General features: G+C 46.3%; 1 protein-coding gene across 1 annotated transcript in view; it reads right to left on the bottom strand.

Moving 5' to 3' along the window:
• The window catches only part of LAMP1 (lysosomal associated membrane protein 1), a 1,110,117-nt gene that overhangs the window by 750,053 nt on the left and 335,496 nt on the right, over positions 1-24,568 (bottom strand). The window contains exon 2 of the mRNA XM_044072009.1: positions 19,901-20,028. Coding sequence (XP_043927944.1) covers positions 19,901-20,028 — 128 coding nt within the window. The remainder of the gene's footprint in view (positions 1-19,900; positions 20,029-24,568) is intronic.

The raw sequence follows: 24,568 nt of genomic DNA, 5'->3' as shown, positions 1-24,568 counted from the left end.
AGATAAGTTCCAGCAAAGATAAGGGGGATGGTGGGTAACATGGACTGCAACAGTGAACACACTAACATCTACATTTATGGTAGGTACACAGCTGCACTATGTTCGTGTTTCACTGTTGCAGTCATTACAATTGGGTTGAATCCCAAAGCTAAGGTTGGGAGGCTGGAGCTAATTAGAATTAGGAGTGGCTATGAGGCCTTGCAGAACTGCAGTGGCAAAGCCTGCCCTGGATTTAGAGTAGAGTGTAGTGCTTTTAAAAGTGTGCACTGAACTCCAGGTTGCAGCCGCTAAAATGACTGGTTGGTACTCCTCTGAGGAAAGCTGCTGAAGTGGCTGCTGCCCTGGTTGAATGTGGCCTAATGGCCTTAGGCACTGATTTGCCATGTTGTGAATAGCAGAAACGAATGCAGTGGCCTACCCACTTTGAAATAGTCTGCTTTGAGATGGCCCTTCCTTGTGATCCTGCAGCAAATGCCACTAGTAATTGCTCAGTCTTTCTGAAAGCTTTGGTTCTGTCCAAGTAGAAGTGCAGCTGTCTGTGTATGTCCAAAGAATGCAGAAGTCTCTCACCCTTGTTCTGTGGGTTTGGATAAAAAGGTAGGCAAGTGAATAGTTTGGTTAAGGGCCACACTGGACACTACCTTAGGCATAAATGTCGGATTTGTCCTCAGAGAAATCCTATCTGGATGGAAAATTATAAAAGGTTCCACAGCCATGAGTGCCTGTAGCTCTGAGACCCATCTTGCAGAGGTTATTGCTAGGAGCAGAGCTGTTTTCCAAGATAAAAAATTTATACCAGCTGTAGCAGCTGGCTCAAAAGGAGGCAGGGTGAGTTTTTCCAAGACATAATTGAGGTCCCATGCTGGTATTGGTGATCTCCTTGGAGGCAAGTTTTTGGCTCCTCTGAGGTACTGCCTTAGTAAAGGATGAGAAAAAATAGGTGGCTCTGTATTGTAATGAGCTGAAATGGCAGAAGCATGAATCTTAATTGATGAAAAGGATAAGCCTTTGTCCAGCATCTCAGCAAAGCATTTCAAAATCTGAGGAATATTTGGTACAATCGTGTCAAATCCTTGTGCCTGGTTCCAAGCACAGAATCTCTTCCATTTTTCAGCATAAAATTTTCTGGTGCTAGGCCTCCTGGCCTCCAAAATAACATCCATCACCGCTTTAGACAGAGGGGTGTTTTGAATGACTACATTATCCGCCATGCTGCCAGATTTAAGGTCTTGAGTTGGCTGTGCAGGATCAGATTGTTTTGTTGGGACAGTAAGTGAGGAATTTGAGGTAATGTTCAGGCTGGGCATTGAGAGGTTCCTTAGGACTGGGTACCAATGCTGGCGGGGCCAGTCTGGGGCAATCAGTATCATTTTTGGCTTCTCTCGTCTGACCTTTAGGAGTACCTTGGGGAGGAGGGGCAGTGGAGGAAAGGCATATACTGTTAAGTTTTTCCAGCTGAAAGATAGAGCATCCACTTTCCATGCTTGCTTGTGACAAGTCCTAGTGCAGAATCTCTCTAGTTGGCAGTTGTGAGGGGAGGCAAATAAATCTATGTCCGGGCATCCCCATTTCCTTGTTATGCTGAAGATTTGTGGATACAATTTCCACTCGTGGGGATCCATGAGGTTTCTGCTTAGTTCGTCTGCCAGAGTATTTACCTTTCCTGGCAGAAATTGTGCCTGCAGATGTACTTGGTAAGTCAATGCTGTGTCCCACAAACTCATGGCTAGTCTGCAAATAGGAATGAGTGCTTCCCTGCTTATGTACCACATGACTCTGGTATTGTCCATCTTTAATCAGTAGTTGTCCCAGATGAAGTTGGTCCCTGAAGGCTGTCAGGGCATTTTGAACAGCTAGCATCTCTTTTTGATTGATATGTAGGTGCATTTGGCTTGCAGACTATGTGCCCTGAATTCATCTTCCAGCCATATGGGCCCCCCCCCCCCAGGCATAATCTGATGCATCTGTTAATGTCTGCCTGGCTGTGGGTAAAGTGAATATCTGTCCCTTGTTGTGGTGACAGGCCTTTGCCCACCATCAAAACTCCTGTTGCAGGCAGGGAATGAGAGCAATTGTTTCCAGGCTGTGGCAATGTTGAGTCCAAACACTTTTTAGATACCACTGTTTCCTCATATGCAGTCTTGCGTATGGAATTAGCAGAATGCAGGATGCCATGAAGCCCAAAGCCTGCAGAATTTTTCTTGCAGATAACTGGGCCTTTTTTGCCAACAGTTCGAAATAAGTAGTCAGTTGCCTTTGTCTGGCGTGAGATAAGCCATCTGGGCAGTTGTATTTAAGCTTGCACCCAGGAATATTCTCTTGAGAGGGTACTAGTTTTGATTTCTTTTCGTTTACTGTGTACCCTAGGCATGCTAGTAATCTTTTTACAAACGCCAGATGCTGTAGTAGAACGTCCTTGTTCTCTGCTTGAATGAGGCAGTCGTCCAAGTAAGGATATATCTGTATTCCTCTGTCTGCAGAATGCAATTACTGGAGCCAGGCATTTTGTGAAGACCCTGGACGCAGTAAATAAGCCAAAGGGCAGTGCAGAGAATTGGTAGTGTACTGAGCCAGCTATGAATCTGAGGTATCTTCTGCATGACTGTCTGATTGGGACATGCAGGTATGCCTCTTTTAGATCTAAAGTCACAAGCCAAGTCTTCTTGCCCGGCATGGGCAGAAGCTGCTGCAGAGTCAACATTTTGAATTTTGGAATATCCAGATGTGTTTAGAATAGATAGGTCCAGTACTGGTCTCCACGCTTTGTCCTACTGGTCTCCAGGCTTTGTCCTTTCTGGGCACCAAGAACAGCCTCGAGTAAAATCCTTGTCCCTGCTCTTGCTCTGGTACTTGCTGAATGGCCCTCATGTCCATGAGGGATGAAACTGGCTTTTGTGCCTCTGCCCATTGATTTTTTGGCAAGTCTGGCAAACCGTGTGCACTTGACAGGGTATGAAAGGGCAACTTGTAGCCTTGTGACATTATGTTCAAGACCCATTTGTCCTGGGTTATGTGCCACTTTTGATGAAAAAGTGCTAGTTTTCCCCCTAAAGGTGCTGCCAGAAGGCAAGTGCTTGGCACGGGGGAAGTCATCAGGACTGTATCCTGTATGGCTGAGATTTGTCTTCTCCGCTTTTGGAGGTAGAAGCACCCCATTCTTTATACCGGTTTGCGCCTTGGGGCTGGGATCTGCCTGTAGGGCATCTGTATCTGCCCCTTTATGGCCTGTCTGACACTGGAAAGGACCAATTCTTTGTTGGCCAGTGTCTGCTACATCTTGGAGGCTGTACCCGTAAGAAATCCTTGACTGTTTTCATAGATTTTGCTTTGTCCTCCATTTTCTTCAACACCTCCTCTGCTTTAACACCAAACAAGGTATCATGCTGTAATGGAGCATCTAATAATTTTGCTGTAACATGATCAGGCAGATTCTGTTCCTTTAACCAAGCACGGCTCCTGATGACAGACCCCGTAACAGCGGCCCTGCAGGAGGCCTCCAGAGAATCAAAACCACATTGCAAACTATGCTTTCCAACTTGTTCAGCTGCATGCAATAAATCATGCATTTCTTCGTTTTCTGCACATTCAGAATTTATCAACATTTTCTGTTTAAGCAGTGACATAATATACTGCTGATATTTAAGCATATGAAACTGACAATTTAAAGCCCTTATAGCCCAAGTAGCAGAAGTGTAAATCTTTTTTCCCCATCTGTCCAGTGTCCTACAATCCCTGTCAGAGGGGGTAGGGTTTTTTGCAGTGGAAGCCTGGACCCCTTTGGGACCCTGAGAGAGAGTTTCTGGGTCAGCAGCAGGGTTTTTAAAAAGAAATTTATGTGAATCAGGAACCCTGTAGTATCTGTCTGGTTTAACAGGAGCTGAAGGCAAGGAGTCAGGAGTCAGACTGGACTCTGAAAAAACATCTACAATGTCTAACAGGTGGAATAGCAAGGGGCCTATGTTGAGGTAGTAAAAGGAACTCAGAGCCTTTTCTTAGATTCAGAATAATCTTGGCTCTCCCAGTGGAAATGCTCCCTCATGGTATGCAGTTTCCCCAAAAGAATAATCCTCAGGAGGAGAGGCTGAAGGGATAGATTCTTCAGCATCAGAATCCTCACAGGGAGGAATTGAGTATTCCTGATCAGTAGAGGAATCAGATGAAATGGAAACCTGATCTGAAGATTCATATTCTGTCTCTTGCCTAGGCCTTTTATCAGGAGGGGGGTGGAAACCCCTGATCAAAGTAATTAGGTCTTCAGCCATTTTTAGCATCTGTTTTAGGCATGGAGGCCTGTCCATGGGGCTGTTGTACTTGTTTCTTTGTCTTTAAAGGTGCTTTAGTCTTTGAAGCTGAAGTCGTTTTTACATATAACTGTGTTGGCCTGAAAACGCCCTCAGAAGCAGATGCCTGCTCAGCGGCTCTGGACCGATCTGAGGGAATAGTTTCAGAGGTTCCAATACCTCGAGTTTCCAGTGGCCTTGTAGACTCCATTTGGGAGTCTGTAGCGGCCTGCGGCTCTAAAGTAGCGGGCGTCAGGGACTGCGAAAACACCTCACTGAGAACTGGCGAGCCGGGGACTGGCTTAGAAAAAGCCTAGTCACTTTTGAACCTCGGATGCTTGTCCTTTTCTTTGCATTTCTTGTGAATTGCAGTAGTCGGATGGCTATCCGACGACATTGTGTAATGAAATCTTCTGCCAATATAGTGAAATGCAAAATTGTACCGACGCTTAATACTGCGTTGGTTAAATCTAGCACAGAACAGACAATTAGCAACGTCGTGGTCAGGGCCTAGGCAAGGAATACAGTAGGAATGAAAGTCCTTATGAGGCATTTGCTTCCCACAAGAAAAACTTTTTCTGACATCTGTCTGAAACAAGTAAAAGTTTCCCCAACGGGGTACTTAACTTTTAAATGAAGACTTCGGATCTGAAATTCGAACACAAATCTAAGGAATCAGCCGACTGGCACTTGCGAACTGCTTTTGCTTCAGGCACTGCGCGGCAAGAAAGACTGAAGAAAATGGTGCCTGCTGCATCTTTTATACCCCTGGCGCACTGACGTCAGGGAGGCGGCAAAGTACAGTTTTGTACCTACCATAAATGTAGATGTTAGAGTGCTAATACAGCTGCAGTCATAACAGATGGGTTCTCCTGCCGTCAGGCGGGTCCTCGGTCGGCCGAATTAAAAAGTCTAGTTCCGGCGTCGGTTGTAGTCGCTTCTTCCCTGACGCCAGTGCGACAGGGGTATAAAGGAACCAGCCAACGCCATTTTCTTCAGTTTTTCTTGCCCCAGATGTCAGGTGCCCCCAGAAGGAATGCAATACATAAATTTGTGTAATAAAACAATGCAATATAATCAAAATACAGTAGTTGCAAGCAAATACACCATAAATTAATACCCCAATCAGGTTGTATGAGAAAGTGTTAGCCAACAGGCCTGTCCCAAGAGGGGAAGGAGGGAGGGAAACCTGGACTGCAGCTGTATTAGCACTCGAACATCTACATTTATGGTAGGTACAAACCTGTACTGTGTTCATCGTGCATACAGCTGCAGTCATAACAGATGGGTAGAATCCCAAAGCTAAGAAAGGGGTGGTAGGCACTAGGTGGAACTAGGAGCCAAAATGCCCTGCAAGACTGCAGTGGCAAAGCCTGCTCTAGATTTGGAGTATAATGGTAGGTTGTAGTGTTTGGAGAAGGTATGCACAGAACTCCAAGTGGCTGCTTCCAAAATATCCTTGGCAGGAACTCCTCTGAGAAAAGCTGCAGAGGTAGCCGTGGCCCTTGTGGAGTGTAATCCGATGCCTGTAGGGACAGTTTTGCCATGAAAAGAATAGCAAAAGCGTATGCAGTGGGCTATCCATTTTGAGATTGTCTGTTTGGAAATTGGCTTTCCTTGAGCTCCTACAGCATAGGACACAAAGCTGTTCTGATTTTCTGAAAGGCTTTGTTCTGTCCAAATAACGCAGTTGTCTGTGGATGTCCAAGGAATGTAGTAATTTCTCCCCTTTGTTTTTGAGGATTAGGATAAAAGGTAGGTAAATGTATGGCCTGATTCAATGCTACCCTGGATACCACTTTAGGCATAAAGGACGGGTTGGTTCGTAAGGAAACTCTGCCCTGATGGAAGATAAAAGGCTGCACAGCCATGAGAGCTTGTAGTTCTGAAACTCTACAAGCTGAGGTAATAGCCAGAAGGAAAGCTGTTTTCCAGGACAAATATTGTAAATCTGATGAGGCAGCTGGCTCAAAGGGAGACAAGGTCAGTTTTTCCAGAATGAAATTGAGATGCCAAGCAGGTATTGGTTGTTTCCTTGGGGGTCTAAGATTCTTAGCCCCTCTGAGGAACTGTCTTAAGGGAGGGTGAGAGAATAAGGGTGGATCAGTGTTGTATTCTGCAGAAATGGCTGAGGCATGGATTTTGATGGAGGAGAATGAAAGTCCACTGCTTAGCAGCTCAGCTAGATACTGTAGTATTTGAGGTAAATTCAGTTTTCCAGGATCCTGGCCCTTTTTCTCATTCCAGACAAAACAGTTTCCATTTTGCAGAGTAAGCTTTTCTAGTTGACAGCCTCCTGGCCTCCAAAATGACATCCTGCACCTCCTTGGAGAGTAGGGTCTGTTGTGATGCTAAGGAATCTTCCATGCGGCTAGATTGAGTGTTTTTAGCTGGCTGTGAAGAGTTTTGAAGCTGTGCTGAGTCAGGAGAAGAGGCATTAGAGGCAGGGTCCATGGTGGAGAATGCGTCAGGCTCCTCAGGAGTGGGTACCAGTGTTGTCTTGGCCAGTCTGGAGCAATGAGAATCATCTTTGGTCTGTCTGCTCTGGTTTTCAGTAGAACTTTGGGCAGCAGAGGAAGAGGCGGGAAGGCATAAACTGTCATTGATGTCCAACTGAAAGAGAGAGCGTCCACTCTCCAGGCCTTTGGATGAAAAATCCTTGAGCAGAATTTTGTCAATTGGTGATTTTTGTGGGAGGCAAAGAGATCTATGTCTGGCCTTCCCCATGCTTGGATTATTTCTGTAAAAACTTTTGGATGCAACTTCCATTCGTGTGGATCTGTCATTTCTGCTTAGGTTGTCTGCCAGCGTGTTTTCCTTGCCTGGCAAGTACTGTGCTTGTAGTTCGATTTGTAAGTCCATAGCCATGCGCCAAAGTGACATGGCCAGTCTGCATAGGGGGTATGAATGTGTTCCTCCCTGTTTATGTACCACAACTGTGGTGTTGTCCGTTCTTATCAATAGTTGACCTGGTTGCAGAAGGTCTTTGAAAGCTATAATAGCATTTATTACTGCTAGCATTTCCTTTTGATTGATGTGAAGGTGCTTTTTTTGGGACCATTTGCCCTGAATGCACCGATCTGTCATGTGCGCCCCCAAGGCGTAGTACGAGGAGTCTGTTGCGATGACTTGATTTGCTTGAGGCTTGCTGAATGGAAGACCTGTGTTTGACATGCTTGAGCCCACCACAGAAATTCCTTTTGAAGATATGGAATTAGGTGTATTATCGTTTCCAAACTGTGGCTGTGTTGAGACCATAGGTTTTTCAGGTACCACTGAAGTTTCCTCATATGCAGCTTTGCACATGGGATTAGTAAGATGCAAGATGCCATGAATCCCAGAGCCTGCAGGACTTTCCTTGCAGTCAGCCTGGTGCAATTTGCTAGTGTTCTGAAGTATTGAGTGAGTTGCCCCTGCTTCTCTGGCGTGAGGTAGGCCATCCTGGGTGCTTGTGTCCAAGTTGGCACCCAGGAAAATTATCTTCCGAGAGGGTATTAGTCTATTTCTTTTTGTTGACTGTGTATCCCAGAGAGTTCAACATTATTACATAAGCCAGATGTTTCTGAAGAATGTACTTGCTGTCCGCTTGGATCAGGCAGTCGTCCAAATAGGGGCATATTTGTATCCCTTGAAGTCTGCAGTAGGCAATTACTGATGCCAGGCATTTCGTGAATACTCTGGGCGCAGTAGATAAGCCAAAGGGCAATGCAGAGAATTGATAATGGGTTGAACCTGCAAGAAATCTGAGGTATCTTCTGCAATATTGTCTGATTGGGACATGCAGGTATGCCTCCTTGAGGTCCAATGTTACCAGCCAAGACTCCTTGCCCAGCATGGGAAGAAGCTGCTGTAAAGTGAGCATCTTGAATTTTGGTACGAGTAGAAATGTGTTCAGGATAGATAGGTCCAAAATAGGTCTCCAATCTTTTCCCTTCCTTGCTACCAGGAATAGTCTGGAATAAAAACCTTGAACTTGTTCGTGCGTAGGTACCTCTTGAATAGCTTTCATGTTTATGAGATATGTAATTTGCCTTTGTGCCTCTGCCCTTTGATTGTGTGGCAGGTTTGGCATGCCTCTCATTTTTGGAAGGGTGTGAAAATGGAATCTGTAGCCTCTGTTTATAATGTCGAGGATCCATTTGTCTTGTGACAATATGCCAATTTTTTGAAAATAATGCCAGTTTTCCTCCTAAGGGGGCTGCCATTTGAGTCTTGCTTGGCATGCAAAGGGGAAAGTCATTGGGCTTGCGTTCTGAATGATTGAGAGTTATCCTCACCACCTCTGTGTAGGAGCTTGCCATTGTCTGCCTCTAAACGATCCTTGGGCGTCTGTATCTACCTCTTTGGGGTCTGTCCGTGGCTGGAAAGGACGAATTTTTGGAAGGCCAATTTCTATTGAAACGTGGGGGTTGTACCTGTAGAAAATCTCACAGTTTGCATTGATTTAGCCTTTTCCTCCATTTTCCTTAATGCCTCCTCAGCATTAGCACCAAATAATACATCCTTTTGTAGAGGGGCATCTAGTAATTTAGCTTTGACATGATCAGGCAAGGTTTGTTCCTTGAGCCAGGCATGTCTACGTATGACTGATCCTGTAACAGCAGCTCTACATGAGGCCTCTAGAGCATCAAAACCACATTGTAAGGTATGCTTACCCACTTGTTCTGCACTATGCATCAAATCCTGCAACTCCTTCAAGTCTGGTTGTTCAGGTTGTGACATTTTACTTTTCAATTGTGTTAACAAAAACTGTTGGTATTTTAGCATATGGAACTGACAGTTTAAGGCCCTCATGGTTAAGGTAGCCGAGGTATATACCTTTTTTCCCCACCTTTCTAAGGATCTGGAATCTCTCTCTGAAGGTAATGGATTTTTAACAGTGGAGGCCATAATTCCCTTGGGGCCCTGTGAGATGGTTTCTGGGTCAGCAGCATGGCTTTTGTATAGAAATTGGTGCGAGTCAGGAACCCTGTAGTACCTACCTGTCAGGCTTGACTGGGGCTGGAGGCAGAGAATCCGGATTAAGTCAGGCCTCCGAGTAAACATCATCTAGGATGTCCAAGACAGGAGGTATAGCCAGAGGCCTGTGCTGAGGTAGCAAGAGAAATTCCCTAAGCCTTTTCTTGGAATCTGAATAATCTTGGCCTTCCCAGTGGAAGTGTTCCCTTAAGGTACGCAAAGTTTCCCCAAATGAGTAATCCTCTGGGGGGGGGGTACAGAAGGAATGGACTCCTCTGCATCAGAGTCTTCAAAAGGGGAGTAAGAATGTTCCTGATCATCAGAGTGCTCTGAAATAATGGAGCCCTGATCAGAGGAGGGGGATTCTTCCTCCACTCTGGGCCTTTTGTCCGGTGGGGGTTGAGAACCCCTGATAACAGTAATTAAATCCTCAGCCATTTTAAGCATCTGTTTTTTAGGCATGGGGCCTGGAGATGGGCACTGTGTAGCTTGTCTCTTAGAATGCATGGCTGCTTCAGACTTAGAGAAAGCCTTGATGGAAAAAGAAGAGGAAGGTCTATAGACACCTCGAGTGGAGGTAGACCTGTCCACATTTTGAGGTTTAACGCCAAGAGTGGCTTCGGTATCTGTAGTCGGGGTGTGGGCCGAGGAGCCTGCGACCTCAGGTACAGGAGACACCACCAATGAAGTGTCGTCGGTAGTCAGGGGCTGCGTAGGCGCCTCGCTGAGAACCAGACCACATGTAGTCTGCTTTGGCGTGGTGTCGGTAGAGGCCGCGGACCTAGTGTGTCTGTCCTTATCTTTGCGTTTTTTAGACAAAACTGGAGTCAAGAGTATCCGTCGACATAATATAGTTAAATGTTTTTCCAAAATAATGCTGGGCGAACTCCGCCCGATGCTTAATGGTGCGTTTGTTGAATGTAGCACAAAAGCGACTGACCGAGACGTCGTGGTCTGGGCCTAAACAAGGTATACAGAGGGAATGGAAATCCTTATGCGGTATTTGCTTCCCACATGAAATACAATTATTAACTTTGTCGGACATCGGTCTGAGGCAAGAAAAGTTTCCCCAACGGGGTACTTGGCTTTCAAGAAGACTTCGGTTTCAAAATTTTCGTAATTTCAGGAGCTGGCCGACCGGCACTTGCGAACTGCTTCTGCTTCGGGCACCGCGCAGCAAGAAAGACTGAAGAAAATGGCGTTGGCTGGTTCCTTTATACCCCTGTCGCACTGACGTCAGGGAAGAAGCGACTACAACCGACGCCGGGCCTAGACTTTGGAATTCGGCCGACCGAGGACCCGCCTGACGGCAGGAGAACCCATCTGTTATGACTGCAGCTGTATGCACGATGAACATCAGCAACCGAAGCCGGACCTAGACTTTGGAATTCAGGCAGACTGCGGGTAGCCTGTCAGCAGGATAACCCAATTGTAATGACTGCAACAGTGAAACACGATTAACATAGTGGGCCATGTAGTTCAGCACCCTTATGCAGAAGGTCACTGAAGCATAGACTCGCTTCCCAAAGACTATCAAAACGTTACTCTGTCAAGCAGATGAACCATGAACTCTCCTGGGAGAGTTTCTACTTGGTGGCCGCCACCAGCATGGCATCTGCAGGGGACCGCTTGTGCCAGTGTAATTTGTCTGTGGGAGGGCTTAAGACCTTATCAGTGTGCTTGGGTATTGGCTCTATGATGTCCGTCTCCTTCCATGCCCTAGAGGTAATCAAATCCACGAGTGGATCGGCAGGAGGGAACACCCAAGAGGTACATGGGCCAGAGCTGAATGCCTCCAGAAACATGGACTTGTCAGAGGGTGGTTTTGGGGTGGACCCCCTCCCTTTGGCGAAGGATCTCCATGATGTCTCCAAAGGAGACATCCTCAGGGGGTGATCTCTGGGAACCTTCCCCTTCATCAAGGTCCAGGTCTTCTGCGAGGGACTCTGGAGGAGAGTCCAAGTGCTTCCTTTTACACATATGCTTGTTGGGGGTGTCGTCCTTAAGGGGACTCTTGAGGTCTCACAAGCAGGTTGTTCCAAGGCCAGAACGCCTTAGGGCATTACAGCTACGGGCTATCCCAGAGGGCAAGATGGTCATAAAGTACAGTTTTGTACCTACCATAAATGTAGATGTTCGAGGATCCACATTGCTGCAGTCCTAACCATTGGGGTAGTCCGCTGTCCAGTCGGCCCGAATACCAAAGTATATGGCTGACGTCGGTCAAGGCGCATTAGACTGATGTCAGGACGTCAGGATACTAATGCGCATGACCGACGTCATATCCTCAGTCTTTTCTTGCCCCAGATGTCAGAAGACCCTAAAAAAGACAAGGCCCAAACCAAAACACCAAAAAGCCCTGCACCAAACATATATACAATATATACAATAATATATATTAACTCACACCACCACCCCTAAACAAAGAGGGGAAGGAGGGAGGGTAAATTGGACTGCAGCAATGTGGATCCTCGAACATCTACATTTATAGTAGGTACAAAAAGTACAGTTTTGTACCTACCATAAATGTAGATGTTCGAGGATCCACATTGCTGCAGTCCTAACTATTGGGTAGTCCGCTGTCCAGTCGGCCCGAATACCAAAGTATATGGCTGACGTCGGTCAGGGCGCATTAGACTGACGTCAGTACGTCAGGGTACTAATGCGCATGACCGACGTCATATCCTCAGTCTTTTCTTGCCCCAGATGTCAGACGACCCTAAAAAGACAAGGCCCAATATACCTGCACCAAAAATATGTACAATATATACAAAATTATCAGCATATAACCTCACCAACACAACCACCCCTAAACACAGAGGGGAAGGAGGGAGGGTAAATTGGACTGCAGCAATGTGGATCCTCGAACATCTACATTTATGGTAGGTACAAAACTGTACTATGTTCTTCATTCCACATTGCTGCAGTCCTAACTATTGGGTAGAATCCCAAAGCAGAGGTAAGAAAGGCTGGCAAATCATAAAGAAGCAGGAGCTGACAACATGCCTTGCAAAATAGCTGTGGCAAAACCAGCCCTAGACTTAGAGTAGAGAGGAAGGTGATAATGCTTAGAGAAAGTATGCACTGAACTCCAAGTAGCTGCCTCCAAAATATCCTTAGTTGCCACCCCCCTTAGAAATGCTGTTGAAGTGGCAGTAGCCCTAGTGGAATGAGGCCTAATCCCAGTTGGAATTTCCTTGCCATGATGGGAGTAACAAAATGCAATGCAAAACCCAATCCACCTAGAAATAGTTTGTTTTGACACAGGCTTGCCCTGCGAACTCAAAGCAAAAGAAACAAACAACTGCTGAGACTGCCTAAAATCCTTAGTCCTGCTTAAATAGTAACGCAATTGCCTGTGTACATCTAAAGTGTGCAAAATCTTTTCCCCTTTATTTTGGGGGTCTGCATAAAAAGTAGGCAAATGAATAGTTTGGTTTAAAGCCACACTAGAAACCACCTTAGGCATAAAGGAAGGATTAGTACGTAATGATACCCTATCCTTATGGAAAATCAAAAAGGGCTCTACTGCCATAAGGGCCTGCAACTCAGACACCCTTCTTGCAGAAGTAATAGCCAACAGAAAAGCAGTCTTCCATGACAAGTATTTCAATTCAGCAGTAGCCGCAGGCTCAAAAGGTTGTAGAGTAAGTTTTTCCAACACAAAATTGAGATCCCAAGCAGGAGTAGGAGCTCTACGGGGGTCTTATATTCTTTGCCCCTCTAAGAAACTGCTTGAACAAAGGATGCGAAAACAATGGTGGGTCACAATCATAGTGAGCTGAAATTGCTGCAGCATGAATCTTAATGGAAGAGAAGGACAAACCTTTGTCCAATAACTCAGTAAGATATTGAAGAGCCACACTCAAATTAGGCTCAGAAATCTCCAAATTCTTAGCTGTACTCCAAAATAAAAATCTCTTCCATTTTTCTGCGTACACTTTCCTTGTACTAGGTCTTCTAGCTTCCATAATCACATTTAAAACTTGAGGAAGTTGAGACCTGCTGTGTTTCAACACAGAATATGCCAGGCTGTTAGATGAAGAGAATGAAGCTTGACATTGAGCAGATGACCGTCCCTCTGAGACAACAGGTGTGGAATCAAGGGTAAAGGCCATGGAGGCTTCCTTACCAGACTCCTTAGTAATGGGTACCAGTACTGCCGAGGCCAATCTGGAGCTATTAAAATCATCCTTGGCTTGTCTTGTCTGACCTTTAGAAGCACCTTTGGAAGAAGAGGCAGAGGTGGAAAGGCATACACATGAAGATTTTTCCAACTGAAAGAAAGAGCATCCACTTTCCAAGCTGTGTGATGAAATCCTTTCGTGCAAAACTTTGGCAGCTGGTGGTTTAGTGGAGAAGCGAACAGATCTATGTCTGGAGTTCCCCATGACACTGTCAATGTTTGAAATACATGAAGATCCAGTTTCCACTCGTGGGGATCCATGATTTGTCTGCTTAATACATCTGCTAAGGAGTTCTGTGCTCGGCAGAAACCTTGCCTGAAGAGTTAGTTGCAGACTGAGCGCAGTCTCCCATAAAATCATTGCTTGTCTGCACAATGGGTAAGAATGTGTTCCCCCTTGTTTGTTGATGTACCACATGACAGTTGTGTTGTCTGTTAGAATCAACACCTGCCCTGGAAGAAGTAACTCCTTGAAAGCAATTAATGCAAACTGAACTGCTAACATCTCTTTCATGTTGATATGTAGATGCTGTAGTCTGGCAGGCCACTTGTCTTGTATCCACTTTCCATTTAGATGAGCTCCCCAAGCAACATCTGAGGCATCTGTCGTTAGAATCTGACTTGCCTCTGGCCGGGTCACAGAGAGTCCCTTGTTTAGGTGACATTCCTGAGCCCACCACAAAAATTCCTTTTGAATGCAAGGTATTATTTGAATGACAGTGTCCAAATCCTGGCAGTGCTGTGTCCACAGATTTTTGAGATACCATTGTAGCTTCCTCATATGCAGTTTGGCATTGGGAAGCACCAGAATACAAGATGCCATGAACCCTAAGGCTTGAAGGACTGTCCTTGCAGTCAGCCCGGACTGAAGAGATAGATGATGGAAGTAACTGGAAAGATTCTTTTGTTTGTCCGGGGTTAAAAGGCCATCTGGGCTGCTGTATTCAGTCTCACACCCAGAAAGCACATGTCTTGAGAGGGTACTAGACTGGACTTTATTTCGCTCACAGAATACCCTAGGCATCTTAGCACTGCTATGACATATTCCAGATGCTGTAGAAGATCTTCTTTTACTTGAGCCAGAATCAGGCAGTCGTCCAAGTAAGGATAGATTTGGATTCCTTTTAGCCTGAAGTAAGCTATCACTGGAGCCAGAACCTTTGTGAATACTCTGGGCCAGTAGATAAGCCAAAGGGCAATGCAGAGAACTGATAATGAGAATTTCCAGCTCGAAAACGCAGATACTTCCTGCATCTTAGTCTTATTGGCACATGAAGGTAAGCTTCCTTGAGATCTAAAGTTACCATCCAGTGATCTTTGCCCAGCAGAGGTAAAAGCTGTTGTAACGTCAACATTTTGAACTTGGGAATGTCCAGATAAGTGTTGAGGATAGATAAATCCAAAATTGGTCTCCACGTGTTCCCCTTCTTTGGTACTAGGAACAGGCGAGAATAAAATCCTAGGCCCCTTTCTGGTACAGGAACTGGCTGAATGGCCCCTATTTGGAGTAACAAAGAAATTTGCTTGTGAGCCTCTTTCCTTTGTGGAGGAGGAACGTCTGGCATGCCTTTGAAAGGGGGCAAGGTATGGAAATAAAACCTGTAACCGTGGTGAATGATATCCAAAACCCATCTGTCTTGAATAATTAAATCCCAATTTCCTTTGAAAAGAGACAGTCTTCCTCCCAAAGGAGCTGCCAGTCGAGAATGCTCTGGCAGCTGAAAAGGCAGGTCATTGGGTCTGTTTACGAAAGGACTGACCCCTGCCCTCACCAGAAGTCTGAGCAGGAGAACTCCCTGTTCTAGGCCTAAAAGAACCTTGAGCTCTGCCCCTACCACGTCTAGACCTACCCCTAGACTGGGAATCATACGCAGGATATGTCCATCCCTTAGTAGGCCAATTTCTGCTAAACTTTGGAGGCTGCACCTGCAAAAAATCTTTGACAGTCTGCATAGATTTAGCCTTGTCCTCCATTTTCTTTAAAACTGCTTCCACAGGCGAACCAAACAACACATCAGACTGTAAAGGAGCATCCAAAATCCTTGTTTTAACATGCTCAGCTAAATTCTGATCCCTCAACCAAGCGTGCCTGCGAAGAACAGAACCAGTGGCAGCCACCCTCGAGGAGGCCTGCACAGCATCAAAACCACATTGCAAAGAATGCTTACCCACTTGTTCAGACACATGAACTAAATCTAGCAACTCTTTACACTCAATACCTTCCGCCAGAGCATCCACCTTAGATTTCAATTGTGAAAGGAGATAATTCTGATATTTTAGCATGTGAAACTGACAATTCAACGCCCTCATGGCTAAAGTGGAAGAAGTATACACTTTCTTACCCCATCTATCCAAAGCCCTTGCCTCTTTATCAGAAGGAACAGGATTTTTAACAACAGAGGCCTTAACACCTTTAGGCCCCTGAGAAACAATTTCTGGGTCTGCCCTAGGACTCTTAAAAAGATACTTATGAGCTTCAGGCACCCTATAGTACCTATCAGGTTTAACAGGGGCAGGAGGCAAAGAATCAGGATTCAGGGAAGCCTCTGCAAAAACATCTTCCACCACATTCAACACAGGAGGTATAGCTAAGGGCCTATGCTGGGGTAAAAACAAGAATTCCCTAAGCCTCTTCCTGGAATCAGAGAAATCTTGGCCTTCCCATTTAAAATGCTCCCTCATGGAATGCAGAGTCTCTGAAAATGAAAAATCCTCAGGAGGAGAAGCTGAAGGAGTGGAATCATCCACATCAGAATCAGAATAATGAGGAAACTCCTGCAAGTCTTCAGCCGAAGACTCAGAAGCCTCTGAACACTGTTCAAAACTCTCAAACTCAGACTCCACCCTAGGCCTCTTATCAGGAGGGGGCATAGAACCTCTAATCATAGTAATCAAATCCTCTGCCATTTTAAGCATATGTTTCTTAGGCACAGAACCTGAAGTGCTAGGAGAAGCCCCCACTGAAGCTAAACTTGGCCTACCTCTCAAGGAAGTCTTGGAAACAGAAGGAGAGGCTCTAACTGCCTTAGGAAGAGAGGGAAGAACAGCTACCTGAGAAATCCCATCAGCCTGGCCTACCTCCTGAGAGGGCACATCCTGCAACAGTAAAGTCTCTGCCTGAGACTCCACAGAAACTCCTGGCAAAACCTCTGGCTCCACTGAGCCTTCTAAAGAACCGACGTCCGGGACTGCCGGTTCTTCAACCCTAGGCTTTGCTGCTTTGTCCTTGCGCTTTTTGGACGAAGCGGCCGGAGCATCCGACGGCATTTTATAATTACAACGCTTCCCAAACACTAACCTGGCACAGTCTAACCTTCTCTTAATAGTGCGTTTGTTAAATCTAGCACAAGAGCGGCATCCAACAACGTCGTGCTCAGGCCCTAAACAAGGTATACACAAAGTATGGTAATCCCTATGAGGTATCCGTTTCCCACAAGAAATACAGTTATTCACTTTCTGACATCCGGTTAAATACTGAGGCAAGAAAAAACCAAAATGTTCCCCAACGGGGTACTTAGCCAACTTTGATTCGGTCTGAAACTCCGACTTCAGAAAATTTCAGAACGCCAACCTGCACTCGCAAAACTGCTTCTGCATCGGACCATGCGGCAAAAAAGACTGAGGATATGACGTCGGTCATGCGCATTAGTACCCTGACGTCCTGACATCAGTCTAATGCGCCTTGACCGACGTCAGCCATATACTTTGGTATTCGGGCCGACTGGACAGCGGACTACCCCAATGGTTAGGACTGCAGCAATGTGGAATGAAGAACATCTGCACTCAAGGCCAGGGGGGTCTGGACGGACTTGGGACGAAATAGTCAGAGGCTTCGACCCTGCAAGAACCCTCTCCACCATATCAAATGCAGAGGGGGAATGGACCTCGAGCTCAGGGCAGAACCTTGGGGACCAGAGGTGAAACAGTCAGCCTTCGGTGGGAGACCGGCCTCCGATGAGTGGTCAGGGAGAGCTTGCAAGGCCAGTCCTTTACCTTCCATGGGACTCTTGACAGGACGGCGAGTCCCAGAGGATAAGGAAGGGGAAGATGAAGCAGGATCCACTGCTTTCTTAGCGGGGGAAGGTGGGACGTCCATCCCAGCAGTGGAGGGCAACAGGCCCTTGAATCAATTTGTCCTGCCTGTCCTCCAGTGCTCTGGGGTTAAACCCAGCGCAAATAGGACAGGGGGACTGGAGATGAGAGAGCGAAAAGCAGAGCGAGGCACAGACACACACACGCACAGACACACACACGCACAGACACACACAAGCGGGGAGGACGATAGAAAAGCCTACAAGAAACGAGCTAGCTACGAAGAACCCCGTGAAGGTATAGAAAAAGGTTAGGAGTGAAAAGGATAGTTACAGAAGTCCAAAAAGTTATATTTAACTCTTTAAAGAGCAACACTACCACAATGGAGCTTGGACCACGCTGCTTCCTCTCAGGTGGCAAACGAGATCTGAAGGGAGACAGGGGCATTATTCGGTAGAGGGGAGGAGCATGGACCTCAGAGCCGTAGCTGGAAAATGCAGCAGTGTCAGATCAGATACGGCTCAGAGGACCCACAGGTTGAAGAGCAAAACAAGTAAACTACTTCAGATCTGCAAGCTCACAACAGTGATCCAGAAGGACCATTTTCATTGAATTCACTCTAGTGTGTTAATGATTAGTTCTTGTGTATATAAAAGGTATTTGTCAGAGCTATCCCCCTGTTGGGGGATCTAAATACTTCAACTTCATAGTGTGAACCCCAGGATCGCCATCAAAACTTGTTCAAGAGAACAGTCTTGTGTAACCTACTGGAAATAAACATTATAACCTTAACACTCAATTTCTTAAACATTTTAAGGAAATGCACTTCCAATTACCTATACATGGGAACATATCAGAAGCAAAACAGCTTACCCCATATCTCTCTTACACGTTGCTCACATTTGTGCACCCCTATGCTCACTCACAAAACGCTAAGCAACACAAAGTAACCACACTGGTAAACTTGACAGTACTATACCTGATGTGACCTAGTACCTGCCTGAAAACAGCTAGGAATATTACTTTTGCATTTATTACTAAATTACTGAAATAGCTGTACACATTGTGGCATTTATTGCGATATGAATCATAACTGTTTTGGTACACACTTTATAGACAAGAGATGAAGAACCAAACCATTTCTAGGTCTCAGACTGCTTGTACAGACTAACCTGTGCCTGCTTGCTACTTTTCAGTGGCCTCAGTTGAATGTTTTTGTATTTCTGTGCTACAGGTTGCTTGCGTTTCTGCTGCACTGTTAATCTTACAGCTGCATTTAACCACATTGTATATAAAGGTATTTAGAATAACTACAATAATTTTGGAGTAGGTTACACAGAGCACTGGATCTGTGCAAATTGGCTCGGTTCCTTCACTTATTTTTAGACAGCACTACAAATCAAGCAACCTCTTACCACTCTGGCATTACTGCCCTTCCAGTCCACTGTAGTAAGCAACTGGAGCCATGGATTTGCACTTTCCAACAGTCTAACCATTCTGACTGAAATGGGTATCCTGAGGCTATGTAGCAATTCTCACATTTACTGACAACCACCTACTGCTTAATGTGCCACAGTTTGAGAGGGGTGCTGTTACATTACTGGAAGCAATGCTATCAAAGATACTACAATACTGGATGCGAAGCTATCAAAGACAAACAATTAAGCAGGATGTCAGCATCACAAAACAGTCTCAAACATCTTGGTCAAGAGAGACCTACATATACTGAGGCTCTTGGAAACAGCCTAAGTAGAGGCCTCCCAAATCTCTCAATTACAATCCAACCTCATACATACATCCAAAGCAAGCCTCTCAAATCCCCAGATTTGTCCCAGCTTTTAGGTCTGTTCCTCAAAATTTTTGTAACACTATACACCCAAAGAATGACACTGCAGTTAGTGGCCATTTTTTTCTCCACATGAAGCTTTCCCCAAGAAAAATGGAAAGAGGTGCTACCATGGTGCACAATGAAATTGCACTCTGGAAAAATCTGAGTAGCTCTAACACCCATCCTTAAAAAGTGCTGAAGTTAACCACGGAAGGACAACATAATACCTCCATCTGTGAACAAGTCTTGTTAGTTTTCCAGTGGAGTAATTGAACTCTGGGCAAGTCTACACTGACATCAACAAAATGCATAAAAAGTGATTTCAGAAGATGCTAGTTAGTATCTGCGCTGTGAAATTACACACTGCTGCTACTGGGTTTGGGAGCAAAACTGAAGTAAAACTTGGCTAGGATGAAAAAAACACAAGCAGTCATGCGCAGAAATGTTCAAATACAAGCTCTATCAAGCCTTACTTCTGAGGACCCAGTGGGACATTTCAAAATAACGCAGTACTTCATGGTTTTAATCTGGTACATGCCAGCAGTAAAGTCTGAAAATCTACAAAAGTTTAAATCCAAAACCACTGTTCATGCACAACCGTAAAAAAAATATTACCTCTTTTTCTTCAACTGTTTCATACTTGATTGAGAAGTTCATCAGTAATTCAACTATTGTGCAGGTTTTATTGGTTACATCTTTAACTTCAAACTTTGCGGCAACTGCTCCATGTGGTTGTGATCCAGCTAAGGAAGCAAGAAAACCATGAAGTACTTTTGTCAACTGTCACCTTAATCACCATAAAACAATTACAGTTTTGTTACTCCGCAAAGTGGGAAAATGCCAAATACCAACAGCCTGTGCTTCCCAAAGACAATAGCACTGGATTTACCTGTTGCCATCTGACTGACAAGGATCAGGAGTTCAGATCTGTTGGTAAGAAAGGGTCATGGCACAAGTTAGAAGAGGGAAGCTGCTCACACGGTTAGCAGGCAAAAAGCACACTGCAACACATCTAGTGCATGCTGAAAACCACCCAGCATATTCTCAGCCAGACTGAAATAGACCTGTGGGACCAGACATAAAAACAGCCAAAACAGGACTGAGAAAGTACAGTCAATGTGCAAAGAGGAGTTCTCTTGCAGGATGATCAACTTTCAGTATACTTCAGTTTAACAGGAACAAGTTCCACAAGCACAGCATCCACAGAAGTAGGCACAAGGTTTAATTAAATTTTTAGAAATGGAAAAAGGTATCCTTAAACTGCCAAATGCATTTTCAAACGGTCTTAGTTTACAGTGATCTGAGGCCAGCAGTTTCTCTTGACATCTTGGGAAAAATTACTTCTGACATTTCATACTTAATGTGCCCGTCTTAAGATGCATTTACCCAGTTAACTATACTTCAGATGTTATGCGATCCGATCTCGCCTACATTCTGAAAGATGGGTTCGGAGCCGATACCTCGGCTCCGACTCGGCACGCTTATGCTATAGAGCGAGGCCTCTTATTGGCTGAGCTTTCTTTATCCCAGGATGCACCACCACTAATCCCCCAGATCTCATTTGCCGCTTACAGAGCTTGGACGTGGTCTCAACATTGGCTGGGCTAAGTACTATATTAATAGTCTTTTCCTGTCAGAAATTTTCTTTTTTTTCAACCCAAAAGCTGTTTTAACAGCTATTATTTGTGTATGAGTGTGTTTCTTGGTGATTTATTGATTTTTACTTGAAATTTCCTGTCAGAGAAGATTCCTTTCAGAGGGGCCTTCACTGTTCTAACTGCTTTATTGGTTGTGTGTGGGTCAAGTACCCATTTCAGTTAAAGGGTCTTGACCCTCCTTGCTTTCTTTCTTTCTGTAAAAAAAAAAAAAAGGGGGGAAAAGTTTCTCTTTCAGTATTTATATATTGGTTGGCATATTTGTTGTACCTGTATCCTAAGCTGTTTAAAATTTACTGTTCCTTTTTTTTACAACTATGTCTAAGGAACAAACCATCCGGTTTTAAGAAGTGCACGAGGTGTGGATTTAAAATGTCTATTACGGACGACCACTCCTCGTGCGTCTATTGTCTTGGCGCCATACATCTCCAAGAATCCTGCAGTGTGTGCCATGCGTTTTCCTCTCGAGTCCTCCAGGAGAGGAAAAACAAATTAATCCTTAGAGGATTAATCAAGCCTTCTTTCGAGGAGGCTTTATCTTCCTCTCCTTCTTCTAAGAAGAGGAAAGCTTCGGCTCCGACCAGTCAGTCGGAGCCGACTGCTAAGAAAGGCAAGCAGACTTCTCCATCGGCTCCACGGACTTGAGCCGAGGTCGAACAGTCTGCCTCGATGCCTCCTACCTCGACCCCTCTGGTTTCGGAGCCGAGGTCTGGAGCATCGAGGCGGTCATCCTCATCGGCTCCACTGATATTGGAGCCGATAAGGGTCATCGGCTCAGACACTTCCCCCTTGGAGCCGAAGTCTTTATCGGAGCAGAGAGAAATTTCGGTGAAGGCTTCCTCAGAGCCGATAATAGTGGAATCCTTTTGGAGCCGATCCCCAGGCCCTTCGGAGCCGATGGAGAAATCGGTTCGGGCCCAGTTGGTATCCTCGAGATCTTCCAGGATGTCTGATTCGGACATCGACAGGGTACTCCTTCGACTTCCAGTCTCCGGTGTTCCAAAAGATGGTTTCGGCTCCAGCCCATTTGGCTTCAGAGCCGATGGTCCACTCCCTTACAGTTCTTCCTCCTCCAACAGCTTCGGCACCGTTGGAGCGGGTGTTGGTGGAACCAGTGGAGGTGTTAGGGTCAGACCCGACCCTTGCTCCGACTCCAGCTCCTGGGTCGGAGTTCAGTGCACGGACTTCTTCCTTCGGCCCTAGGGGAGAGGCTTCGGGATTGATGCCTTCGGTCCCAAGTCTTCCTCTTGGTGCGTCGGCAGCGGGAGTACAGGCCACTGTCGTGGCCACGGAGGGGGGACCTTCCCAGGATTCTGATGGTCCCGCCTTCAGGGCTATAAGGAGTGCTCTAGCCAAATCTTCTTTGGCCACCTCCACAGTTTCCCCGGCTCCTTCCCTACTCGGAGACTGGGTCGTTGGCAGTTCCCCTGTCAGCAGACAGCGGAGCCCCTGGGCCTCAGGTTACCCCCGCTGGGGTTTCTCCCCCTCTTGAAGGTCCTTCTGAAGCCTCTTCAGATGAACCTCCCAGGAAGAAAACGTGCAAGAGGAAGCACGTTAACTCCCCTGATGGGTCTTTGACATCTGACACCGATCTCGATGATGCAGAGGGGTCCCCCAAGTCGTCCTCGGACGATGTCTCCTTTGCAGACATCCTTGAAGCCCTAAAACAACGAGGCGGCTGGCAGTCCAAACCTCCCTCTGCTGATGAGTCGGTGTTCCTGAAGGCCTTCGGGGCTCAGCCCTCCGCCTCCTGGGTGTCTCCGCCCTTCGACGAGCTCTTGGATTTGATCTGTCGAAGGGTGTGGGAACACCCGGACTCTGTGGAACCGGTGCCAGCTCGTCCAAACAAATTTCTTTCAGCACCCCCAGATAGAGAGTTCCTCACGAAAGGTGTGGCTGTGGATGCTATGGTGGTGGCATCTGCTACACAGCAGGATGTAGCAGAGGCTTCTACGTCCATCCATCCTCCTAATAAGGAGTCTAGGAGCATGGATCGGTACGGCAAGCGCACCCTTAGTTCAGCGGCCTTTACTTTGAGGTCTCTGAACTACCTAACGCACTTTACGAGATTCCAGAGGGATCTGATTAAGGAGCTATCCGATACCCTCTTAGGTAATCTGCCTGAGGAGCTGGCCCAGACGGTTGGATCTCAGCTGGCTACGATGTCATCCATCTCGAACTCGTCCATGAGGCTCATCTCGTATGTGGCCGAGGGGGCGAGTAGAGCGGCAGGTACAGGCATTGTGCTACGGAGGCAAGCCTGGCTTCGCCTGTGTCATTTTGCGGAGGCCTTCAAGTCTTCATTCGCCAACGCCCCATTTGATGGGTCCTCCCTGTTTGGGCCCAAGGTGAAAGACACACTTACCCGCTGTGAACAGGAGGGTAAGACTCTGACTGCCGTAGGGGCACGATTTTCCACTCCCTTTCGGCCTTATTCCAAGGCTAAAAGAGGGAAGATGTGGTTCCGGAGATCGCAGAAGTCTTACTCCTCTCAGCAGGAAGGTTCCCCCTCCAGAGGCAGAGGGGGGGGAATTCATCAGGAAGACGCCGTCCCAGAGGCGGCAGAGGCCCCCGCAACACTGGAGACCGCGAGTCCTTTCGTGGCTCCTCAACTTTTCATAGTCCCTGAGGGATTGCCCGGCTGCGCTGCTCTGGAGCCAGTCGGGTCGTCAAGCACCTAAAGGCCTGGGAAAGGATCACTCAGGACCGATGGGTGCTTCGAATTATCGCCAGAGGTTACACCATCCCATTCTGTTGTTCCCCCCACCTCAGTCCAAAAGAATCCCGGACCCGCCACCCAGTCAACGGGATACCGCAGCCATAGAAGTTTCAAAACTGCTGCAAAAAGGAGCCATCCAACCGGTCCCCGCAGACCAGATCGGATTAGGGACTTACTCAAGATTCTTTTTAGTGCCAAAAAAGACAGAGGACTTGAGGCCCATTTTGGACCTAAGCAACTTAAACCGTTCAGTCAAGAAGTCCAAGTACTTTACAAACCATTCTCCCGTTGTTGGAGAAAGGTGTTTGGATGTGCTCCATAGACCTCAAGGATGCGTATTACCATATCAAAATACATCAAACGTCCAGGAGACACTTGCGCTTCAGCCTAGGAAGCAGTCATTTTCAGTTTCGTGCGCTGCCCTTTGGTCTCACCACAGCCCCCAGGGTGTTCACCAAATGCTTGGCAGTAGTGACTGCTCACTTGAGGAGTCTAGGATTCCAGGTGTTTCCGTACCTAGACGACTGGCTTCTGCCACCTCAAAGCATCTACTTCTACAGAGCCTGCAGGCCACAACATCACTGGGCAATTCCCTAGGAATCACCTTCAATTGGCCAAAGTCTGTTACGGCCATCTCAAAGGATAAAATTCATAGGGGCAGAGATAGATTCAAATCAGATGCGGGTCTATCTACCTGCAGACAGAATTCAGATCATACAAAGTTAGGTTCGAGCCCTACTCCCCAAGTCCAAAGCCCCAGCCAGAATGGTCTTGCAACTATTGGGATCGATGTCTGCCACAGTTCTGCTAGTTCCCTTGGCAAGGTTACACATGAGAATCCTCCAGTGGCTTCTCTCAACTCAATGGTCCTTTCAGGAACTCCCTCTCAATCATCTAATATGGATCACA

This window comes from Protopterus annectens, chromosome 5.part0 (assembly GCF_019279795.1).
Source record: "Protopterus annectens isolate FY-2018-M chromosome 5.part0, PAN1.0, whole genome shotgun sequence".
In the NCBI taxonomy this organism is placed as follows: domain Eukaryota; kingdom Metazoa; phylum Chordata; order Ceratodontiformes; family Protopteridae; genus Protopterus; species Protopterus annectens.
Note: the sequence above shows the minus strand (reverse complement) of the source record. Positions and strands in the feature narration are given on the sequence as shown.